A 22,502-nucleotide genomic window follows, 5' to 3' on the forward strand; every position below is an offset into this window, starting at 1 on the left:
TGCGATCCTGGTCTCCATCCTTCAGCTTTGCACTTAGATTTGAAAGGAACTTACTCTTTTTTTCTTGGGGAGAATCCTCCCTTGGCAAGATTGCCTCCTCCCTGTGCACTAGCTGGACCTTGACATTGCCTCTTCTTTTCCAACTCCAGCCTGAAGATCTTGATTTTCCATCCACTCCCTGAGGAACCCGTTCTGACCGCTAAGTTGTTGCTGTTTCTGGGTCACTGTGGTATTTATCTTCTGAAGTATCACCTAGAACTCTACCAGTCTTATGGTCAGAGCTATATTATTCATGAACTCTTTTGTAGTTGTTGACCAGGGGAGTCCCATACACCCTTGACCATTACTAGTTATTGCCGTTGCTCTTGGTTACTCTCTAGAACTTGATGGTAAGACCTTATGCAAAAGATCCTACATATTTGAATCCTAGAACACAGAAGAATCAAGCTGGTACTGACCTGGAAGCTTCATCTCTCCTGACTAGCTGTCATAGTGCTGGAAGGTGCTATGCATACTTCTGTAGAACAATAACTATCAACCTCACCCAGCTCTGAACCCTGGCAGCTATAATAAAAAGTGGCCTGGCAAGATGTGTCAACTGGTGCAATAGTGGCACAAATACTGTGGGAATAACCAAGCACTTTCTGATTGGATTTAAGTTCTGCTGCACTAGAAGTAGCTCATAGTAGACACTGTTTTCAGGACCAAGAACCTGTGGCTAGCCATATCACAGCCACAGTGGAGCTCCTACACTAACATTCTGCTAAGTAGACATTGTATCAGTCTGACTCCTAATGACATCACTATACCCATCAATTAGTGCATTTTCAACCCTCAGCAGAGAAATTTTATCTTGCAACAAATGGGGATTAGCACAGATACTCAACTGGTCAATGTGCAGAGAATAAGAAACTGCAGGGTGCTAGGCCTTAAATGGGACTTCTGTATCACACACCATGTAAGAAGGGGTGGAAAGACTGTAAGAGCCAGAGGTGGTGAATGAATACAAGGAAACTGTGTTCTCCAAACATAACAGGGAAGTTGCACAAATGAACTCACAGCAGTTGGGACAGCAGGTACAAGACCTGCACATGCCCAAGCAAGACAGATTCTCAGCTTGGAGGGAGGAGGGAGGTATGAAGCTGAGGAGCTGTTGGCAGTTGATAGCTGCTGGGAGAGGGAGAGTCAGCTTTCTTTAAGGGTCTGACACTGGGTGGGATGATCACACTCCAAAGGATGAACCCATACCAAAGAGTATCTGGGGAGAGCAAATTGGACTCAGAAGACCTTTTAAAAAATAGAGGATTAAGATGGGGGCGGATCTAAGGGGAGAGGGGCAGGGAATTTGAATATGATCAAGACACACTGTATGAAATTCTCAAATAATAAAGTATTTTTAAGTTTCATTCAAAATGAAGTTACTTTTGATCATTTCTAATTAATAATATATAGACTGGGAACAAAAGAACAATTAATTCTGAAGAGTGACTCAGCATGAATCAAAATCCCTGTAAATGATACAGACAACTATTTTTCTTTTTTATGCATAGAGTCTCCTGCTTTCGGTAGTAAATTTTTCCTTTTCCCTGTAAGCCATACTTTGGAGATTTATACATAGTCATTAATGCTTCAAATATATAATTTATTGCTTCAGATCATAGCAGAACTCTGGTACCATTTTATTCACAAATATATAATTAGTTGATTAATATAGTTGTTTTTATCAGACTGCTTAAATTTGAGGCATTATGATATTTCACATAGATCACTAAATTTTTTCAAAACTGAAATAGCTGTTGCTTAATTTTGTGCTTCATTAAACAATAATATACTTCTTATTGTTGGCAATGAGTTAATGATAGGAAATTTAATAGTTTCTCTTGAAGGCATCGAATTCTACTTTAACTCCTTTTTTTTTCTTTTTAGACAGTTATCATCCAAGTTGCATAATTAATAAAATGACTTTATTTACACAAAAATATTTTAGGTAGAGGCAAGAATGAATGATGTCAGAGACAGTTAACTGTATAATCTAAAAGTCAACATTAAAACCTCATCATCTGGTGGGAGATCTCACAGTGGTAGACTATAGGGATAGCATGAGGGAAGTGCTGAGCCGAGCCCCAGCACTCCTCAGAAACTCCCTTCAGCTTTGCTTAGAACTGTTATCGTTCACTCGGTAGTTCAGGATATGAGCCCCTCTGACTAATACTTTCCATTAAACACAGGCCATTAAGAAATAGAATTCATTGCAATAGACAGCTACCCTTCCGGGTGGTGATCCCCATTCCTCTTATAAGCCCATGTGAAGTAGTGAGGGAAAGTAAATGACATGGACAGTTTTCTAACATCGCTAATTCATTTGATTTTTGCTCAGATGGTTATGAATTAAGGAACTATTTTGTGTCACTGCTGGTTAACTGCTAAAGTACTAAAGATCAGTTAGTAAAATCCCAGCAATCCAGGAACAGACCTCACAGAGGTAGCAGTATGATTAAAAAGCAACTATAAGAATTAACGATTTTGCTTTAATAGACATAGACTTTTTAATTTTTTATGGTTAGTTTTTTTCCCTTTATATTTTTCTTTTTTCTTTTTCTAACTAGATTGGGCCCAGGACACCAGACGTACCGAACATGTACCCTACCACTGAGCTATGCCATCAGCCCGTAGATTTCCTAATAATATCTATTGAACATTTTAACAATCAAGAGTTGTAAGGAAGGCAGGTTTTCTAGATAGATATAGATAGAAAAAAATATAAATAGAAACATATAATCATATCATTGGTAATTATAATCTGGGAAAAATTCCCTGAAAAGTCTTAATTTATGTCTCAAAAAGACAAAAATTTTTTAAAAAAGGAAAGAAAGAAATCCACTTCACTAAGAGTAAAGAAATCCATATTGAGAGGAGATAGCCATTTTACAACTAGATGGATCTTTTCACTTACTGATAACAAATATTAGGAATAATTTGGCCTGTGGACATACAATGTTAGGGGTAAACCATTTTCGGATGCAGTTTGCTTAGTTTCCCCCAAAAATTTAAATTGGTGCTCTTTGCCCTGAAAATCTTTCTGAAAAGAGTTTTTTTCTTTTAGAAATAACTTATAAGATACAATTGTGTGTGTGCACATATAACTGTTTGTGCTAAAGAAACTATTTCCATTGTTTAAAAAAAATGTCTGACTAAATATAATACAAAAACACAGTTTATTTATCCATATAACATCCTACTTTTAGGATTGGTTTGTATTTCTAAAGGAAAAATACATGTTAGTGATACACAAAAAATAAAAGAATACAAAGATACAGCTTGGAAACTTATTTAGTTCACTTACTTAATGTGTATGTTTTCATTCAGAAAATGTTTCTAAGCTGTGCCATATATTTTGTCAGACTGCAAGTGATATCTCTAAAACTAAAATGAAGACTTTCTTTTTTATTTATTATTTTTATTTTTTATGTGATTTTTTTTTTCACTGCATGCACATGCACCTATGTTGTACAGTGCCCGTGGAAGTCAGAAGATATTGGATTCCCTTGGAGCTAGAGTTACAAATGGTTGTTACCTGCTCTGTGGGGGCTGGTAATCAAACTCAGGTCCTCTGGAAGAGCAGTCATTTCTTTTAACCACTGAGCCATCTCTCCAGCCCCTAAAATGAAGACTTTCATAGAAATAATTTTCCGTAGAAGGTTAGGCTGTGTATATTTATGACATGCCAAAAATCTGTGAGCTCTAGATCTACTAATCATACAAAAGCTGTTATAAAACTAAGTAGCATCTTGTAAATATTGTAAGGAAACTAATTATATTCGAGCATTGCCTACATTCTTACTGCTGCCTGATTCTTTTTAAAGCGTGTCTCGTTTGTCTTCACAGAGTTACTGGAGGTGAGCTGTTTGAAGACATAGTGGCAAGAGAGTACTATAGTGAGGCCGATGCCAGGTATGTGGCTGGCCCTGGGCCAGATAAAGACACACCACCCAGTCACTGGCATCATGCTGTATATACATTAAGCACATCATAACATAGTTTTTATGAGATTCTCATATTACCATCTTGAGCTTCTCTTTATGATAAGTCCTCCAGGAAAGTTTCTCTCTTTTAAAGGTCTCCACAATGAGTTTTTGAAAAACGGTTATAGATACTGCTCTCAACCTTATTTTTGCATTTGAGGCTAGCCACATTCAAGGGCTTCCTAACCACAAGTGGCTGGTAAACACCAGTTGTCTAGAGCATTTCTGTCATCACACAAAGGTCCATCAAGCAGATACATCCAATCAGAAAGCAGAAACAAGCCACGGATGGCCTCAGTGGGCGCTTTAAAGTGCTACTGTTAGCACTTAACACTCAAACTTTGGTTAAAGTCTTTGTAACTCTGATGTGAAGCATTTATTCAGATATTTCTGAAGGAAGTAATGTCTGAATTTTGTTAATTAACAAAATGTTCATGGAAGTTTTTTTAAAGCATTTTAAAGCTTACAATGCAGGGCCATGTAGTGGCCCACACCTTTACTCCTAGCACTTGGGAGGCACAGGCAGGTAGATCTCTGTGAGACCAAGGCCAGCCTGGTCTACATAGCCTGTGCTAGGCCAGCTGGGACTACAGGGGGACCCTGTTCCAAAACAAAACAACTTCCAAGACTACTCCAAGGCAACATTTTTTGAGTGAAGTAACATCTACTTACTTAGATCTTATTTAAACTTGACAGTATTTATTTTACTTAAATATTCTATAGTTTTAACTTATTTTGAAAATGAGTTCAAGAGCAGTTAACTTACCACAGTGTAAATGATGTTGTGAAAGTTTAGTTGCTGGGTTCAAAAAGTTTGGCTTTAAGCCAGATCTGGTGGCACATGCCTTTAATCTCAGCACTCAGGAGGCAGAGGTGGGTCTCTGGGAAATCGAGGCCAGCCTGGTCTACGTGTCAGGTTCCAGGCCAGCTGGGGCCACAAGGAGACCCTGTCTCAAAAGATTTAAAAAAAAAAAAAAAAAAAGCACTCAGCCTTAAGTTGATAGTTTTTCTTGGCTTAATACTAATGTTTATAGTGTTCTGTACATCTGTCTACACATGACTGCACTTTAATTTGTCATGGATTTTTTGCTGTCAAAATCAAGTAAAAAATTCTCTTTGACCTGTGCCATGATGAGTGATTCCTTGGGCACTCACTTTACTCAAATCCTCAAATTGGGCCCCAGGAAAAGGTCCTGAGAGTGGCTCTGGATTAGCCATTTGCCCACTGGCCGAGACAGAGTAATAATTTTAATCAAGGTACTGAATAAGATAAGGAATTTTATGTTTGTCTTTCTAACTGATGCCTTTCTAGCAGACCTTGCTGTTGTGTTTAAAAGTTAAAGACAATTTTTTTGGTTGAAGAGCAGTATGGGACACAGGGCAGACCTACAAGATGGGTTGCTCACGTTGTACCCTTTCATTAGTTTGGGAATTGATCATAGCATATTGTTTAGGATAGGTTCCACACAAAAATCAAGAACTATTCTCTTCCCAACTACAACCATAAAGAGACCATCTCCTAAAAACTTTTTTTAAACTGTTTTTGTTTTTGTTTTGTTTTGTTTGTTTTTTTGGCTAGCCCTCAAGAATTTAGGAATTAATTCCATCCTCACTAGTAAAAAGTAAAGTTCCTTTAATAGGAATTATGCTTGCTTTTCTATTTTCTTAGCTCATTGGCCAAATTACTTTCATGATTAGAGAAAACAGAAATATTCCTAAAAGTAAATGAAGTTAGCATTATGGTAACAGAGTCATGCAATTAAAAAAACATAATTCTCAGTACTCAAAAAAAGCTCTGTAGCCAACAACCTCCAGTTTGAGCCTTTTTAGGAATCAGTCATGATCAATTTGATATTATTTTGATTTTGTATTATAACAAATTAGATGATTGTTTTTCTTTAATTGAATAATCTCCTTTAGAGTATTATTATGTTACACACTACATGATTGAAAAATGTCCTTATCAAATTGTCCTCTTCATCCTTGGTCCAATGAATGTACTTTTTTACATACTTGCATTTGAACTGCATGGTGAACGTGTATGAAGTTGTCAGTGTGATGTGTTCTGCATTAGTATATGTCAGATGGCAGTGCATTCCAGCCTGCAGCCTGACTGCCAGTCAAAAGATTTCTCATTTAATTAGTAGTTGATTTGACATCAGTAAGCTTTTAATAAGAATAGCATTAATGATGTAGTTTAGTGTGATATGTAAAACTTCTTGACAAAAGTTTTGGCAATAGGTTTAAGAATTGCCAGTCTCCAAAGGATTCTTTGTTTATGCATGTATTCATTTATTTATTTACTTTTTTTTTTTTTTTTTTTTTTTTTTTTACAGGGTCTCCCTGTAGCCCCAGCTGTCCTGGAATTTTTGCAAGCTCCCTAGCCTTCCCCAGAGTAGTTTTATAGTGAAAAAGGGTTTATTTTATCACGGGCCCACTTAAAATTCTCCCTCTCCTACTGGAGCTTGTTTAGTTTTCTTATTCATATATTGTATGGGAGGCACCACTTCTAAGTCAAAATGGTGGTCTTGTCCCTCCTTTTCGTTAACCCCGTTTCACCCACCACTTCATCTGTGTTTACCCTCTTGTTTCAACACCTATGTTTAATTGTGACATCAGATTTTAAACAGTTTAGATGTGGATAACAAATATATGGAAATATTACATCTGTAGATAAATTTCCCAGGACATTTTGGGAATTATCAAATTTTCTTCCTTAATATGAAAAAATCTCAATTTCTGTATGATGACTTAACTAGATGACTGACAAGAAACACAGCTCAAATTGTTTGGTCTGTATATGTCACAAATCTGTGTTGACTGTCATTTTAGTGAGAATCAGAATTAGCTTTATTCAACATTGTTTAACTCCAGTGTAAAGCTAAGAAAAGTGTGAATAAATATAATTTTCGTTTGTTTGTTTTGTTTGAACCTTCACTTTATTTTGTATTCAATGTGATTATGTGCCTTTAAAATGTTCTCCCTTCCATTCTGCCCTTGTATCTTTGCAGTCATTGTATACAGCAGATTCTAGAAAGTGTAAATCATTGTCACCTAAATGGCATAGTTCACAGGGACCTGAAGGTCAGTATCTGGAGTCCATTCATCTGAATCAAAGGAGTTTCTGGTTTTCTGTTTGTTTTGTTTTTCTGGGAAAGGGCAGAGGTGGGGTAATAAACGGTTCCCTTGCCTTTTCCTACCTTTTCCTGACTAAATAATGAAATGACAATGCATGATGCCTCTCTCAGCTTGCTCATCTACAGGCTAAATATACATCATAGCAGGAGGAGAAGGGCAGTAGCCACACAGCCTGTTACATTTCCAGCAGTACTCTCCGAGGCGGTGTGAAGGCAGACTTTCCTGAGTCGGCCAGCGTTTGCCTGGATAAACCTGGCCTGTGATGTATGTCCGCCTGTAGATTTAAACACCACTTCTGTTCTGAGACCATGGGTTGCTGTAGCAGAACAACTGGTTACTCATTGCTCCGTTTGAGTGACAAACCCTTAGGCCGGAGATAATTGCCAGCTAGATTAAAGAACAAGGAGGTAATGATTTACCAAAAATTCATTATGTATTCTTATTTAAACTTAATGGTGCCTTGTCTGCTAACAGGGCAGCTTTTAGAATAACAGTGGAAAACTGGGAAAGAGTAAGGAAGCAGTGTGTGTGTGGAGTGGCAGCAGAGAACAGTCAGTACAGAGATTGTATTCGTGTTCCACTTCATATCACGGAAGAATTTATAGCTGGGAAATGAGCTCCCGAACAAAATGAAATACTGCCCACATTAATTGTTCAGAACAAATGGAGCAGCGTGACGGCTCACAGCTGGCAAAATCCTGATCTGAGGTAGTAGTCACTCTCCTTGAGCAATACGCTTGGATTACAGGAGTCAAAATACCGTCCTAGTTGTCTGCTAGCTCTGCACTTTAACCCAGTCTCTCTGAGGGTGTACAGACAGTGAGTGTAAGCTTGGAACTAACACACGCCCCTGGTGTTTGCATGCAGTCATTGCATTCAGCAGATCCTGGAGGCTGTGCTCCACTGCCATCAGATGGGCGTAGTCCATCGGGACCTGAAGGTGAGTAATGCTGCTGGAGAAGATGAAGCATCACGCAGTTCCTAACGACTGTTCAGCTGCAATTATGCTTATGAAGGCAGAATTCAACCAATAACGTTACATGGGTTTGTTTCAACAACCCAGACACCCTCACCACAGCCTCACTTTCATCTACATTTGAAACAGATACTTCCCTAGCTTCCCAGAGAGAAATAATTTCCTAACATTAACAATAAATAAGTTGCCCTGTTTCCTTACTCCTGGGAGAGGATGTAGCACTTAAGATGACTTTACGGTTTATGTTTCTTCTCCCCTCTATGCTAGTTCTGCAGACACTGACCAGACAGTTTACATTTATACTATATTTCTAATACTATATACACTTTAATAATTTTTCAATTTAAAAAATTACATGTATGAGTGTTTTGCCTAATCCTATGTAAGTGTACCAGGTGCGTGCAATGGCTGCAGAGGCCTGAAGGCTTCAAATCTCCTGGACCTGTGATTCCACACAGTTGTTAGCTGCCGTGTGGGTGCTGGGAACCAATCCTGCATGCTCATAATCACTGAGCCATTCCTCCAGCCCCATAACATAGACTTTGAACTCCGGTGGGTAGGTGTCATTGTGAACTTCAAGCTTCTTCCCTTATCATTGCCTCGTGGATGCTGAAGACTTTTGGTTCATCTTTTATTGACATCCTCAAGGGTCAAGAAATTAGGATCCCCTAAAAATACAGATGGGGAAAATATGCTATCAAACAAGGTATATTAAATATGATGTTTCTATTTTCATGTGGTACCTACTAATAATTGTAAAACTTTAGCCATTTTCTGATTCCATTGAGAACAAGAAATTTTTACATCATTTAGGAGCTAGTTTAGAATGAGAATACACTTCTACTTATTTTCTGTTCCCTTCTATTTCAGTTCTTTGTTGGCAACCTCAGCATTTTCCAGGCCTTGATACAAAGGTAGCAACTTTAGAATGTCTAACACTGTGTGTCTTTAGTAGAAGGACCTAGCTTGCTTTGTCACACTCAGACTTCTGTAACCATAATGAAATGTGAATCTGCAGTTTCATTTAATGTTCTAGCAGTACATGAAGGAGTGATTTATACCCAAACACTGACTTAGTCTTCCAGAATCTTCTTTTAATTTCAGTTGATTCTGGGAGTTTTACCTGTGAAAAGCAAAGTTTTAGTTAAGGGCATTTTCTTTGAAAAAGTCGGGATAGGACTTTCACGTTTCCTACAACTTACCTCGTGTATCTGTTAGGAGAGAGGAAAGACAGTAAGTTCATTTGAAAATTTGCATCTTTAGCGACAACCTCAAAAAACGATTTAGTGGCCATGGGAGCAACCAGAGCCTGCCTTGGTGCTTCTCAGAACCCGCTGTAGTGCTTTCCTGTCCTGTGGACCTATCTGCACATGCTCAGATTTCTGCTGTTTTATCAGACACTCTATTTTAAGATACACTTGAAGCGTCTCACTACATTTATGTGACCATAAGTATATTTTAAAAGTCAGAATGAAAAACATGAATTCTTTTCCCCTTTTTTTTTTTTTTTTTTTTTTTTTTAAAAACACGTAAGTCTACTCCAGGGAGTGAGGTGGGCCCACTACACCTTCCCTGGGATTGAATCCAAGATGACAGCAGCCCTGGGACATTGACTGTGAAGAAAACCATTTTGTCACATAAGATCGAAACAGTACTTTTAAAAATCCAGGCAGTTAATTAAATGCTTCTTCTGAGTATGTGGTAATTAAATAAATAATTTTAAAAAATGAACAGAAAAAAAAAATCCAGGCAGTTGCTTTCTAGAAATGCTTACTACTAAACGAATACTGCACATAGTGCAGCACTACATTGCCTGATTTCTCCAGACTTCCTTGGAGCACTTCCTAATCATACCTACTAATAGAGGTCAAAATGTGTACCTTAAAGGCGCCGTATGCACACAATGAGCACATTAAACCTCTGGCTTTGTCTTGTGCCTTTTTAACCCAACGTATGCATTCTGCATGATAAATACACTCCTTGCGATACCATATGCTAAAATTAAAAGGAGATCAGCTCCTGGCAGTCATCTCCGGGCTTTCAGCCGAAAGTTCCATACCTTAAAGGCGCCGTATGCACACAATGAGCACATCAAACCTCTGGCTTTGTCTTGTGCCTTTTTAGCCCAACATATGCATTCTGCATGATAAATACACTCCTTGCGATACCATATGCTAAAATTAAAAGGAGATCAGCTCCTGGCAGTCATCTCCGGGCTTTCAGCCGAAAGTTCCCTCATTGCTCCTTTGCTATTTTCATCTCCTTATCCTAATTCACATTTTAGTTCACATGCAATTCACATAATGAATGCAAGTAGTTTACTTAGTCCACATCACTGACAGCAGATATTGTTGCTTATCATTATCAAAGGTACTCATGCTTGTTTGTAAGCCACTCCTAGAACAACAGCTCTTAAACCTAGCACTCAAATCTGCAGTACTCAACATAGGACCTGAGTGCAGCAAGTGCTCACGGTGTATTCATTCAATTTAGGAATAAATGAGATTTAAACAAAAGAATAAATATTTCTAAATCATACATGTATAATGTAAGCATGATCTTAATAGATGATCCATAAAATGAGTTAACTGTATCTTAAAAATAATCACTAATCTAGCAGCTGATAAACTGCCAGCATTTACAGTCTACAAGATGGAAATTATCAGCATCTAACAAGAAAATCAAGGCACACAAAGCAATTTGAGGACAAGCAATAAAAGGCTCAGTCAGCACCAGACAGTTGTCAGCGGACGCATGGACCACAGTGTGTTGTCTGAGATATGCACAGTAGCGGCCCCATTGACTCAGATTTGGGAAGGATTGGAAGGATCTAACAGTGATGATTAGATAATAGTGTCATTCAGGGATGGGGCTGTATCCTTGGGCGAGCCTAGAACTCTGGTCAAAGTGGAACCTTAATAAAAATGATAATACATGTGCTTTTGTCAAGTTGTCTTCATGCAAGCTGCAGTGTATTGTATGGCTCTTTGTAGCAACTTTATGAGCAAGGCATTGTGGTTGTCCTTTATTACAGCAGAAAAACAGACCACAAGTGGAAGAATTCACTCAGGGCCGTTCAACTAGTGAGATGATTTGTTCCCAAGCAGTTTGATTCTGGTCACTACCACTTCTCAGTTCAGTTAGTTGGATGAATTGAAAACTTTCAGAGATAATAGTTCAAAATATTATAGAGAAATAATTATGCTAATTTAATGTAGGCCACATGAAAATAATTACCTTAGAAAGCTTAAAACTAGATTTTCTTTTAAATAAGGAGCAGAGAGTTGTGAAGGGATAACCAAATATTTGTCAGAATCATCTGCGGCACTCTTATCTGCTGGTATACATTACAGAGGGATTTGACCTTGTGTACGTGAAGTCCTATAGGCAATGGAATTAAAGTATATGAAAATGTATTCTGGTTCTTCCCAGAGAGTAGGAAGTACATCTGACAGATGCCACCTTTAAGAAAACACTAGGTTAATGAGAAGGTACACAACAAAATCTGACATCCGACCATAGTATGCTCATTAAAAACCTGGAGTACAATTTCTGTTAATGATTGTAAGAGGAGAGTAATGAAAGTAAGAGGAAATAGGGGTATAAGTGCGTTTTTCAAGTAGCCGTCATGCAAAGTAGTCCAAATTTTTATTTTAAATGACCAGAAATGGCCACCCAACTGCCACTATTCCATGAGCAGCAGTTTGGAGAGGAGGCTTCATAGATACAACTGACTCTTGTAGCAGCAAATCAAAACTCTGTGAATTGCGTCAACCGAGGATGCTGCTTTCCTATTGGCCTCCCTTCTGAGTAACATTATGTAATAGAAAGCTCGTCAGGTGGATGGGTAGGTGAAGAGTGTGAGAATATCAGATAGACAGGTAGGAGATACTTAAATGAGATTTGCTCTGGGGATTTTTAGGACTACTTCATAAAAATTTATGACGTGGAAAGAAATTAATTTTCAGAGAGCAACAGTAATGAGAAGCACTTGATAAATATTTATCAGCTATCAATTGTGAATTCTAAGTTTTGCATAGTTATAAAATCACACAGTTTTCGTCAGAACTGTCTTTAGACAAGCGTTTAAAGGACAGTCATTTGTGCATGGTGTTTGTCTAGCTATTTTAGATGCAGCGTTTGAGAAAATTTCAGTACATTATGTATCTGTTCATTCATTGAGTGTCTAGCATGTATCAGGCAGTGGAGAATCAGTAGCTGAGGGGGATGGTCACTCTGGACTTACACTCTTCTATGCAGGAGAGTAGGTCGCTCTTTCTGATTGAACACTGAAGCACACACATCAGCAGAAGCTCCCTGTTCTCGACATAAGGTCAAGAATTCACTCTGTTAAGAAAGCAAAATGAAAAGCTAAAACCATCTGCACAGAGGAAACAAATGAAGTCGGCATTCAGTTCATGCAAATTTTTATTTCATTCATTCATTCCTGGGAGCTTCTTTCATACTTTTTCTGTCTGAAAACATACCAAAGTAGAGAATACTTAACTGCCTATTGGAATATTATGATATTTTCAATAAAGGAAAGGAATCCTGAAGGACCTTTATATCCATTACAACTAATATCCAAGGGAATACAACATCAAATAGTATTTAATAATAAAAATGATCATTTGTTTTTATAATACTCAAAATATAAAAGGTAAGAGGTACATTTGACATATATGCTCCTCATGATGGAATCTTGCATGTGTATCACTACCACACAGGCCAGATAAATCCCTATGACGCATGCTCAGTGACCATTGCTTTGGTTACATTAAGTCCATAAAGATGGTGCCAATTAGAGAAGCAAGACTAAAATTATATCTTGTGTTTCATTAGTTTTTACCTTTTTTTTTATTTGGATGTGGGTGGTCAATATTTTTGAGTACTTCAAAATTTCTTTAAATGCCACCAAATGGACCATCTTTTGAAAATCAACCATGAGAATGGAACATCAGTACCACATCTTTAGAAGGAAAGACTTAGGGGTTGGTGGGGTTATCACCAGTGGGTAAAGTGCTCATTACACAAGCATGAGAACCTGAGTTTAGATACCTAGCACCCACATAAAAGTGGGGTACAGCCATGCACTTCTGGAATCTCATGTTGGGAGAGACAGGAGAATCCCAGGGTCTTGTTGGTCAGGCAGCCTAGCCAGTCATTGCCCTCCAGCTTCAGTGAAAGATCCTGTTGCAAAAATTGAGGCAGAGAATCATAGAGATGTTCTGTCAGCCCCACTGTCAGCTGCCACACACATAGGCACTTGCACACATACACAGTACACACACGTGCACGCATGCACACACATGCTCAAAAAAGGGAGGGGGAGCAATTTAGAAATCTAGCATTAAGTCCTAGACTCATCTTTTGGGACCTCCCTACCTTTACAAACAGAGACTTGAGTGATTTGCATCTTCCAAATCTCATGCAGTTCTGAAAGGGATTCCATTACTTACTTAAGTACTTGAAGATTGTTAAACACTTTCAAAAAAATTTTGCACCATCCTGAAAGATACTGATATTGTATCCATACGGAAATACAGTGCCAAGCTTGTGAACAGTTGCTCCTCATTACAGCTGATAATGATCAGTGGTTCCTGACACTGAGACCAGATGTCACGGAAAATCCTGCATCACTAGGAAGCAATGGGTGGGGAAGGAATCTGTGAGAGTGTCAAGAGAATCTATTTGAAAACCCACCTAAAAAGTGATTGCATCTGGCACATATAGGCCAACATAACAATCAATACAAACAGTTCTCAGGTTTTGAACGCTAGTGACAAACTGAAAATGTTTCTAGACATTGAAGTGGCCAACCACAGTGGAATTTAATACCTAAACCCCAGTGTGCACATTGTCATTTAGCCCACTTCTCTCATTGCTCTGTCTCACTTCTGATCTGTTTCTGATCCTGCCTGTTGCATTCGTCTTAAAAAGTCAAAATAGTATAATGGTAGCAAACAGGCGTGTGGTAGTGATCATTTCTAAGGAGGCAGCTGTGGGTTCGCAGAGAGCCTAAGACTCGTTCTGCTTGGGTGTAGTCTGGTCACACATATTTTCCTGTCTTAGTCTCTTAGACATTTAGAATCAGAACTAACCTACTTGACAATGCTTTTTTTTTTTTTTTTTTTTCTAAAGCCTGGTCTCCCTGTAGCCACAGCTGGCCTGGAACTCACTCTGTAGACCAAGGTGACCTCATCTCACAGAGATATGCCTGCCTCTCTCTCCCAAGTGCTAGAGTTATAGGTGTGTGCCCAACTCACCAATGAACTTTTATAATACAATATATTTTCAGCTTGGAGGTTGTGAATGGTGGTAATTCAAGAAAAGCCAAAATAAATGTGCTGGCCCCTGTTTCTTCACTAGTGATTATTAGTGATTAAGGCTGCTGTACCTTCAAAGACCATGATAACAGAATTATTCAAACTGATATTTGTATACAATAATATAAGTAAAATCTGTGTGATGTATTTAAAGTTTCATTAGACCTATCCTATTAAAATAATCTTATGGTGAAATATTTAAAAACAAAATATCTTTGAGTAAATTCAGTAATTGTCCTAACTTTTCAACTTCCATTCCATAGTTTGATATTTTAGGTTTACCTAAAAGATATACATAAGCGTAAAGCCATCATCTCTTGGTGCTACTAATTTTAACATGTATACCATTCTGTTGAGATAGGCCTGCCTTCTGTGCTTAGCTGCAGCTGAACAGTCTTCCTGGGTATAAGGTAAACCTCAGATGCAAGTTAATTCATTATTTTATAGATCACTTACAAGCCCTAGCGGGAGGCTGTCTTCATCATCTCTAGCTATGAATACTCCCCAGTCATTCAGAGGCCATGCATGATAAAACTCCAAGGCATCCATTTCTTATGAATGCCAGAGACTTGGTATTTAAGGGCTTAGTGCACATAGCCTTGCCCAGATTTTTCTCCATTTAGTGATAAAAGGACATTAAATTTTTCGAGCTTATTCACTAATGACACTGGCATTTGTTCATCTAACTTCTGAACCATTTGACTTATAGAGCCTAACATGGTGATAATTTCGTAAGTGATTGGAAAGTTGGCTGTTGTACTGCAGACATTTCCAATATCTCATTTCTTTTTTATTGTGAAAGAGACAAAGTAGAGTCAACTGTTGTTTACAGTTCGCTGTGGTTTTTCCAAGTTCCATAAATAAGTAGTGGGAAATTATGTCATGATTAAATTAGAAAATATGGAAAGGTCGTTGACCATAAATTTTAGTTGTGAACTTAAAGTGCAAAGTGTGAATAATTTAACCGATTAGATACGTTAGTGTATTTTTTAACATCTAAGGTTTCAAACAATTTCAAACATTAGATCACACTAAAAATTCTGTCAACATGGAGCACTTTCGTGATCTCAAGATGTCTTCATCTCAAACTCTAAATTAAACTATGTGTTTAGTGTTGAGATAGTTCAACGCCATATTTCAGCCCTGAAATTGACAGATTTCTTCGCATTTCCATTGGCCATGATAGTGACTCTGATGGCAGTGAGCAGCTAGCCCAGTGAAGCCGGGTACTTAATTCAAACTTACCTGCCCACACTCTAATTTCTTACAGATTTAACCTCATTTATTCTAAGTTCTGATTATGGGTATTGCTATTTTGCATGGCTGGCTTAATTCATAAATACTGGTTTGGGCTGTGTTTACTCAAGGCCAAAACAACCCAGAGAATTGACTGATTCAATGAAAAGAAAGTAGCCAACTTAATGAAAAATATGAAATTTTTGTTTGTCAACATAGAAACACAATCATTCTGGCTGATTAAATTCTCACAGTTTCAGAGAACCGTTTTGGCACTTGTAATGGCCATTGTTTCCCAACTTTTTCAATCGAGACATAAACTCCAAATTTGCTAGTGCTCATTCCAAAAAAGGAAGACCTTGAACCATTCTCACATGCGTATGCCAGTCCACCCTGTGTTCATCTAGATGCCTGGGTAGGACAGACCTCCCTGTGTATACTAGTCCACCTCCTTTTCCTAACCATCTCTCTTCTCCTTTTTTAAAAATCCATAGAGGAGGCTGAGGGAAACAAAAGGCTTTCCTTGCTCCTTGTTTTCAGAGTTACCAGCATGGTTGGGAAACAATGGTATAGACACAGCTTCATTCCAAGTCTGACTTAGCAGCCCTTGAGTAATTGTCAGTCACAAAGAAATTAAATGTATCTTTCTCAACAGTATTTTAGATGGGGAAATAAATGTATAAGTAATGTCTTAGTCACACTTTAAAAAATTTAAATTCTGTTTTAAAAATGTGGCTTATGAAGAAAAAAAAAGCTAACTATAACATTTGGCAAATGGTATACTTTTCCTGCCTTTAAGAATAAACAGATTCTTAAAGACAGCAATTTTAATGCATAATTCAGAGTAAGTCTCTGAAATGTGTGTAGAAATTGTTTGGAAACATTGAAGAATCAAAATCACTACATTTGAATCCAAATGCTCAAAATCAAGTAGAATTTAATTTGCATATTTTCATTTGCCAAATGTCTGTAGATTGGTCCAATTCTTGTTAACATTTTGCCAAGTTTTCTTCTGCTCGAAATGTTTGTGCTCTCTCAGACTTCGAAGTCAACATCCACAGCCAATGTGTACTTTGAGTGGTCCTTGGAGGCATGTGAGCAGGTCATGACAGATGCTCCATTAACTGGACCTCTTCCCAGTGTCTCTCCAGTGCACTCTGCATCTGTCTGAAGCCTGCCACATGATGGCTCTGTATCACTTTCTAACCATATTTTCCCTAGGATTCGGGAACGGCAGTCTCCAGGAGAAACAACAGTGCAGGGCATTTTTTCCTCTTAATCTTATACAAATGTTGCTAGTTTAAGTGCTCACTTTAAATAGGTTCTTACTTTGTCCTTTTTTTCTTTCTAAATAAAGCCTGAGAATTTGCTTTTAGCCAGTAAATCCAAGGGAGCAGCTGTGAAACTGGCAGACTTTGGCTTAGCCATAGAGGTTCAAGGAGACCAGCAAGCATGGTTTGGTGAGTAGTGGGCTCTCCCTTACTGGTGGTCTTCTGACCTGTAACTCCTGGCTCCTAATCACAGTATGGTGGGCATGGTCATCTAGCAGCATCTGGTCTAATTTTAAGTCATTGAACCTAACATTAAATTGGTATATAATCAGGAAATAATTCGTGGGGAAATGTTGAGAAAACAAGGTCACATACGCTTTTTAAAAAGATGGTAAAAATGGATCCTATACTGAGAATTAATATACAAAGAATACTTTTTAAAAATTTTTTGAATTTTTTGTGTTTCATACAGAACATCTCAGTTGATCTTAATTCATACACTCTGTCATTTATGTTAAGGCCTATTGTGTCAAATTAGTGTCCCCAGGTGGTCCTCAGTGCCAGTTCATCTACTGAGGCCTAGTCAACTTATCTAGAGTCCCTCACTTTAGGAAGATCAGCTCTTCCTCACCCAGCTGTAACCAGCTGTCGATATTTCTTCAGCTAAGATTGGGGTCTGCTGTCCATTTCCCCAGTTCTATACTGGGTTTTTGTCTGCTTGAATTTGCATGGGACTTGTGTATGCTGACACCATTGCCATAGAGTCATATGAACAGGGTCCCAGGAGCATGTGGAACTCTATTTCCATATGGTCATGCACCTCCTCCCTGGCTCTTAAAATCTTTCCACCCCCTGTTCTGCAATGCTCCCTGAGCCCTGGATGGGTGAAGTTTAATATAGGAGTCCTGTTCAAGAACCAGCATTCTGCTGACTCTTAATCTCTACGCTTCAGCCATTTGTGACCTTTTATGTTCCTGGTCCTCTGTTGCATGAGGGAGCTTCATTAATGAGAGTTGAGAGATTCATTAGTGACCTCTTTATCCCTGTTCTAGCCCACTCAATTGGAGGAAACTCAAATGTGGTACTATAAACGACCAAATACACATAGCTGGAGAGGTCATAGATCTTAGAGAAAACCCCAAGACTATCACATCCTTAGATTAATATAATATAATTTCTTACTGAATGCAAAATATGTATCCTTATATTTACAGACAAATATCCCAGTCACCACTCACCAAAGAAACTTCTTTTGTACTAGACAGAGACTATTACCAAGTACCACTACTGGTCACACACAGACAATGTCTGCGAATTGCCCAGGCCTAACTGACACATCTACAATGCAACCTTTACACCTCAGGCTCACAGAACAAAGAATACTTTTTTTTTTTTTTTTTTTTTTGGTTGGTTTTTTGAGAAAGGGTCTTCCTGTAGCTCTAGCTGGCCTGGGACTCATTATGTAGAACAGGTTGGCCTCAGTCTAACAGATTCTTCTGCCTCTGCCTCAAGAGTGCTAGGACTAAAGGTGTGTATCACCACAACCTAGAAGTGAATAAGGGGGAAAAGGATATAGTCTTAAAGTGAGAATTAAGGGGCTGGAGAGAAGGCTCAGCAGTTAAGAACACTGATTGCTCTTGAAGAAGACCCAGGTTCGGTTCCCAGCACCCACATGGCGGCTAACACTCATCCATAACTCCAGTTCTAGGGGATTCGACGCCTTCTTCTGACCTCCTTGGACATTGCACAACTTGGGCGCACTCACATACATGCAGGCGATACATTCATACATATAAAAATAATAAATAAAATATTTTTAAAAACAAGAAAATCTTTAAAAATATATTTAAAATGAAAATTAAAAGAAAATACAGGAAATTGTTTTGTATATTACATTATATATTATTATATGTGTGTTTGTGTTGTATAGGGATGTATGTACATGTACATATGAGTGGAAGTCAGAGGGTAAGCTTGGTATTATTCCTTGGGTGCCATCTTTTTTTTTTTTTTTTTTTTTAGTAATTATTCCAAACAGGTTAGGCTCATCAGCCAACTGTGTAAATAGTAGGTAATCAGAATGTACTCAATATTTCACGTTTTGTTACTAGTGAACTAAAACTTAAAATAACATATCATGTATTTATATGTATGTGTTTCATCTACTTTCTATGTAACGATTTTCGCACCAAAATTCTGATAATTTCAAAATTCCTATGTGATGAAAATTCCGTTTCTTTATGTTGGTGTGGTGTGATAGCTGTCATCGTGAGAGTGATGATGGTGAGCATTTCCCTAAGAAAAGACAGGCTAATAATAAGGGAGGTACATAGAAATTTTATTTCATCCAAGTTTTATATGATATTAAAAGGAAGTTCCAATGAAAACTGTTTTTATTCTTGAGTTAATGAATAGTGTACAGCTGGATAGGATTGTAGCTGTTCCAGGTTACAGACGGAGGGGAAACTGATATTCATATATATCAGTTTTATTGTTTTGTTTTTGTTTTTTAACAGGGTCTCCCTTATCCCAGCCCACCTGGAAGTCACTGTATGGACCAGGTTGGCTTCAATCTCACAGAGATCTGCCTGCCTCTGCCTCCCAAGGGCTGAGATTAGAGGCACATGCCACCACACCCAGCATCCCAATATTTATAAATAAGGCCAAAATTGTAATATTTCTAGCCTGACTCTTGGATGATTCCAGTATGGAGATTGAATAACTTGCTTCACTCCTCTCTACCTTTTTGCAATATTAATCCATTTTACATGTATAGTTCTAAATCATCCTTTCCCCAGCCTCAGTCCTAAATCTTGTCTGATTTTTAATGTGTTAAGATGAGATAATTTTTAAAATATCTTTTACTTGAGATTCTATTTCTTCTGAACAACAAAAAACATTTTTAAAGTGCCTACTTCTTTTGTAGTATGTGGAAGCACTTACTGGTATTTATCTCTCATGTAAACATCTAAGATGTGCACATAGCTCCCAAGGTTCCCCTTAGCTTTCTAACATGCCCCTGCTAGCTACTAGGAGGAAGTGGCCTGGAATCCTTCCCCAACACCTTTGCAGCAGCCTAATTCAGGACCTTCTTTTCTGTTGTCGGACTCAGAAGTTCTGACTGATCACCTTATCAACAGCCTCTCTCCAGCTTAATGTTACCTTTTGCCTGGTCTCTTTACCATGGTTCCCCTCCTAATAGACTATAGTAACTCCAAGCTTATCATTGGGACTGGCATATTTTGACATTTGAATAAGCTTTAACCTAGTAAAGTGAATGTCAGGAAGACCTAGACTTAGTTCTATAAACTAGAGATGCATACCTATTCCTAAATCCTAGGGAAGAATATGGTTAGCATGTATGAAAAATGAACAGTAACAAGAGAGAGGGAATCAACAGAAAGTAGTGAAACTATTGTAGATATGGGCAGAATAAGTTACTGCATTAAGTTGCAGTTCTTCACCCTCAGGAATAGAAGCCTGTGTCCACAGCTGTTCACCATGCAAGGTAAGGATACCTTACACAGCATCAAAAGGGTGATCTGAAAAATCAAGGGAAAGAGTATGAAATGCTCCTTCTGAGGAAAGCTTCATTAGTTCCTTAAGCAGTAAGTGGAAAGTTGTCCATCGGCAAGAACAAACATACAGGCATTCCAGACAGGAAAGAGCATGTGCAAAGGTTTAGAGACAGAAAACCAGGCTCTATTTCAGGACTAACAAGATGTTTAACTCAGCTGACATATAATGTGATGACAGTTAATGCCATGGGAATGGATTTTATATCATTTTGAAAGGTCTGATTCCATCTGAGAAGATTCAGGCATCTAGTGCAGCATTTTTAATGGGCATCTGTGACTTTAGATATACAATAATGATTTCAGTCTTTGCACCCCAGACCTCTGGCCAAAACTCCTCAGTGCTTCCTGATCCTTTGCATCCAGACCAACACAGTTCTGCCCTCTAGTCCCCAGGAGCCTTTGGGGCCTCTTCCCGTCCCCACCTCCCTTTGCATCTCTGGGTGGCCAAGCCCCACAGCTTCCTGGAGCCAGTAACTTTCCCGGGTAAGTTTGGCGGTACCCACTGCACCTTGACTCCCCCAGCCTCATTCATCCTCCCAGCTCCCCTACACAATATGTCCTCCTCGCCTGGCTACTGGCCCATTTCTTGGCTTGGCACCCCAGACCCCTGGACTGATCTCTTAGCCCAGAATCCCCACTGCTTCCTGATCCTTTGCATGCAGACCAACCCAATTCCTCTCTGTAGTTCCCAGGAGACCTCAGGGCCTCTTCTCATCCCCACCTCCCTTTACATCCCTGGGGGCACAGCCACCAGCTTCCTGGGGCCAGCCTCTTTCCTGGGCCCTGCTCCCAGGACAGCCAAGCTCTCAAATTCTTAAGGCCAGCATCTTCCCTGGAGGGATCCAGACCTTAGGAGAAAGCCTGAGAGCAACTAATCCTCATCTGACTTGGCCCTCTGTGGGAACTCCTGAGCAGCACGATGAAAGCCATCTGGTCCCTCCAATATAAAATCAAAAGAGAGAACCTGAAGCCTAGACCATCCAGCTTTTTGTGTCCAACAAGTAAACCACAAAGGCACATAAAGTTTACAAAAAGAATCCGACCTAAACTCAACAAAGGAAGGTTTGAGTCTCACACAAGAATGAGAAACTACAAAAGAAAATCGCATGTCAAAGTCATAGAGAAAAAATAATAACAATGGAAAACCAAAATAACATATCTCACCAAATATCAATAGTCCTCTAGAAGAGTACGAGAACCCCCCTAAAGATAACACAGGACATGGAACTCAAAAGAACAGTCATAAATATAATAAAAGAATTCAGTGAATTTAAAGAAGACACAAACAAATCAAAGCACTGATAAAAGATAGGGATAAACTTGTGAATGAATTCAGAAAAGAGTGAGAAATATTGACGAATACTCAGGTCGAAATGAAGAAGGAAGTGAAACACTTAGTAAGCCAATTAGAAATGACAGGAGAAAGCCTCAACAATAGGATGAATGAAATGAAAAACAGAATATCAAGATTGGAAGATAAAGTGGACGAACCAGACCACTCAAGCAAAGATTATAAAGAATTTAAGAAAACACAAGAATGGAATATGCAGGAATTATGTGACACCATAAAAAGACCACACTTATGAATCATAGGCATACAAGAAGAAGAAGAATCTAGGATAATGGTATGGACCAGATCTTCAACAGAATTGTAAAAGAAAATTTCCCAAAATTAAAGACATGCCCACACAAATACAAGAAGCATATAGAATACCGAATAGAGAGGACCAGAAAAGAAACTCTCCACACCTCATCATAGTAAGAACACTAAATGTGCAGAACAAAGAGACAATACTGAAAGCTGCAAAAGTAAAACAGCAAGTCACATATAAAGGAAAACCCACTAGGATCACAGCTGACTTTTCAATGCAAACTATGAAAGCCAGAAGAGCCTGGACCAAAGTATTCCCAGTTCTAAATGACCATAGATGCACTCCCACATTTCTTTACCCAGC

The 22,502-nt window shown here is 38.5% G+C and overlaps 1 protein-coding gene across 15 annotated transcripts in view; it reads left to right on the forward strand.

Moving 5' to 3' along the window:
* Camk2d (calcium/calmodulin dependent protein kinase II delta) overlaps positions 1-22,502 on the forward strand; it is a 283,017-nt gene that overhangs the window by 180,554 nt on the left and 79,961 nt on the right. For all 15 annotated transcript variants that reach the window (XM_008844496.3, XM_008844497.3, XM_017800970.2 and 12 more), the window contains 3 exons: positions 3,886-3,951; positions 7,034-7,106; positions 17,056-17,158. In XM_008844496.3, the coding sequence (XP_008842718.1) occupies positions 3,886-3,951; positions 7,034-7,106; positions 17,056-17,158 (242 nt within the window). The remainder of the gene's footprint in view (positions 1-3,885; positions 3,952-7,033; positions 7,107-17,055; positions 17,159-22,502) is intronic.

This window comes from Nannospalax galili, unplaced genomic scaffold (genome assembly GCF_000622305.1).
Source record: "Nannospalax galili isolate Female #2095 unplaced genomic scaffold, S.galili_v1.0 scaffold462, whole genome shotgun sequence".
In the NCBI taxonomy this organism is placed as follows: domain Eukaryota; kingdom Metazoa; phylum Chordata; class Mammalia; order Rodentia; family Spalacidae; genus Nannospalax; species Nannospalax galili.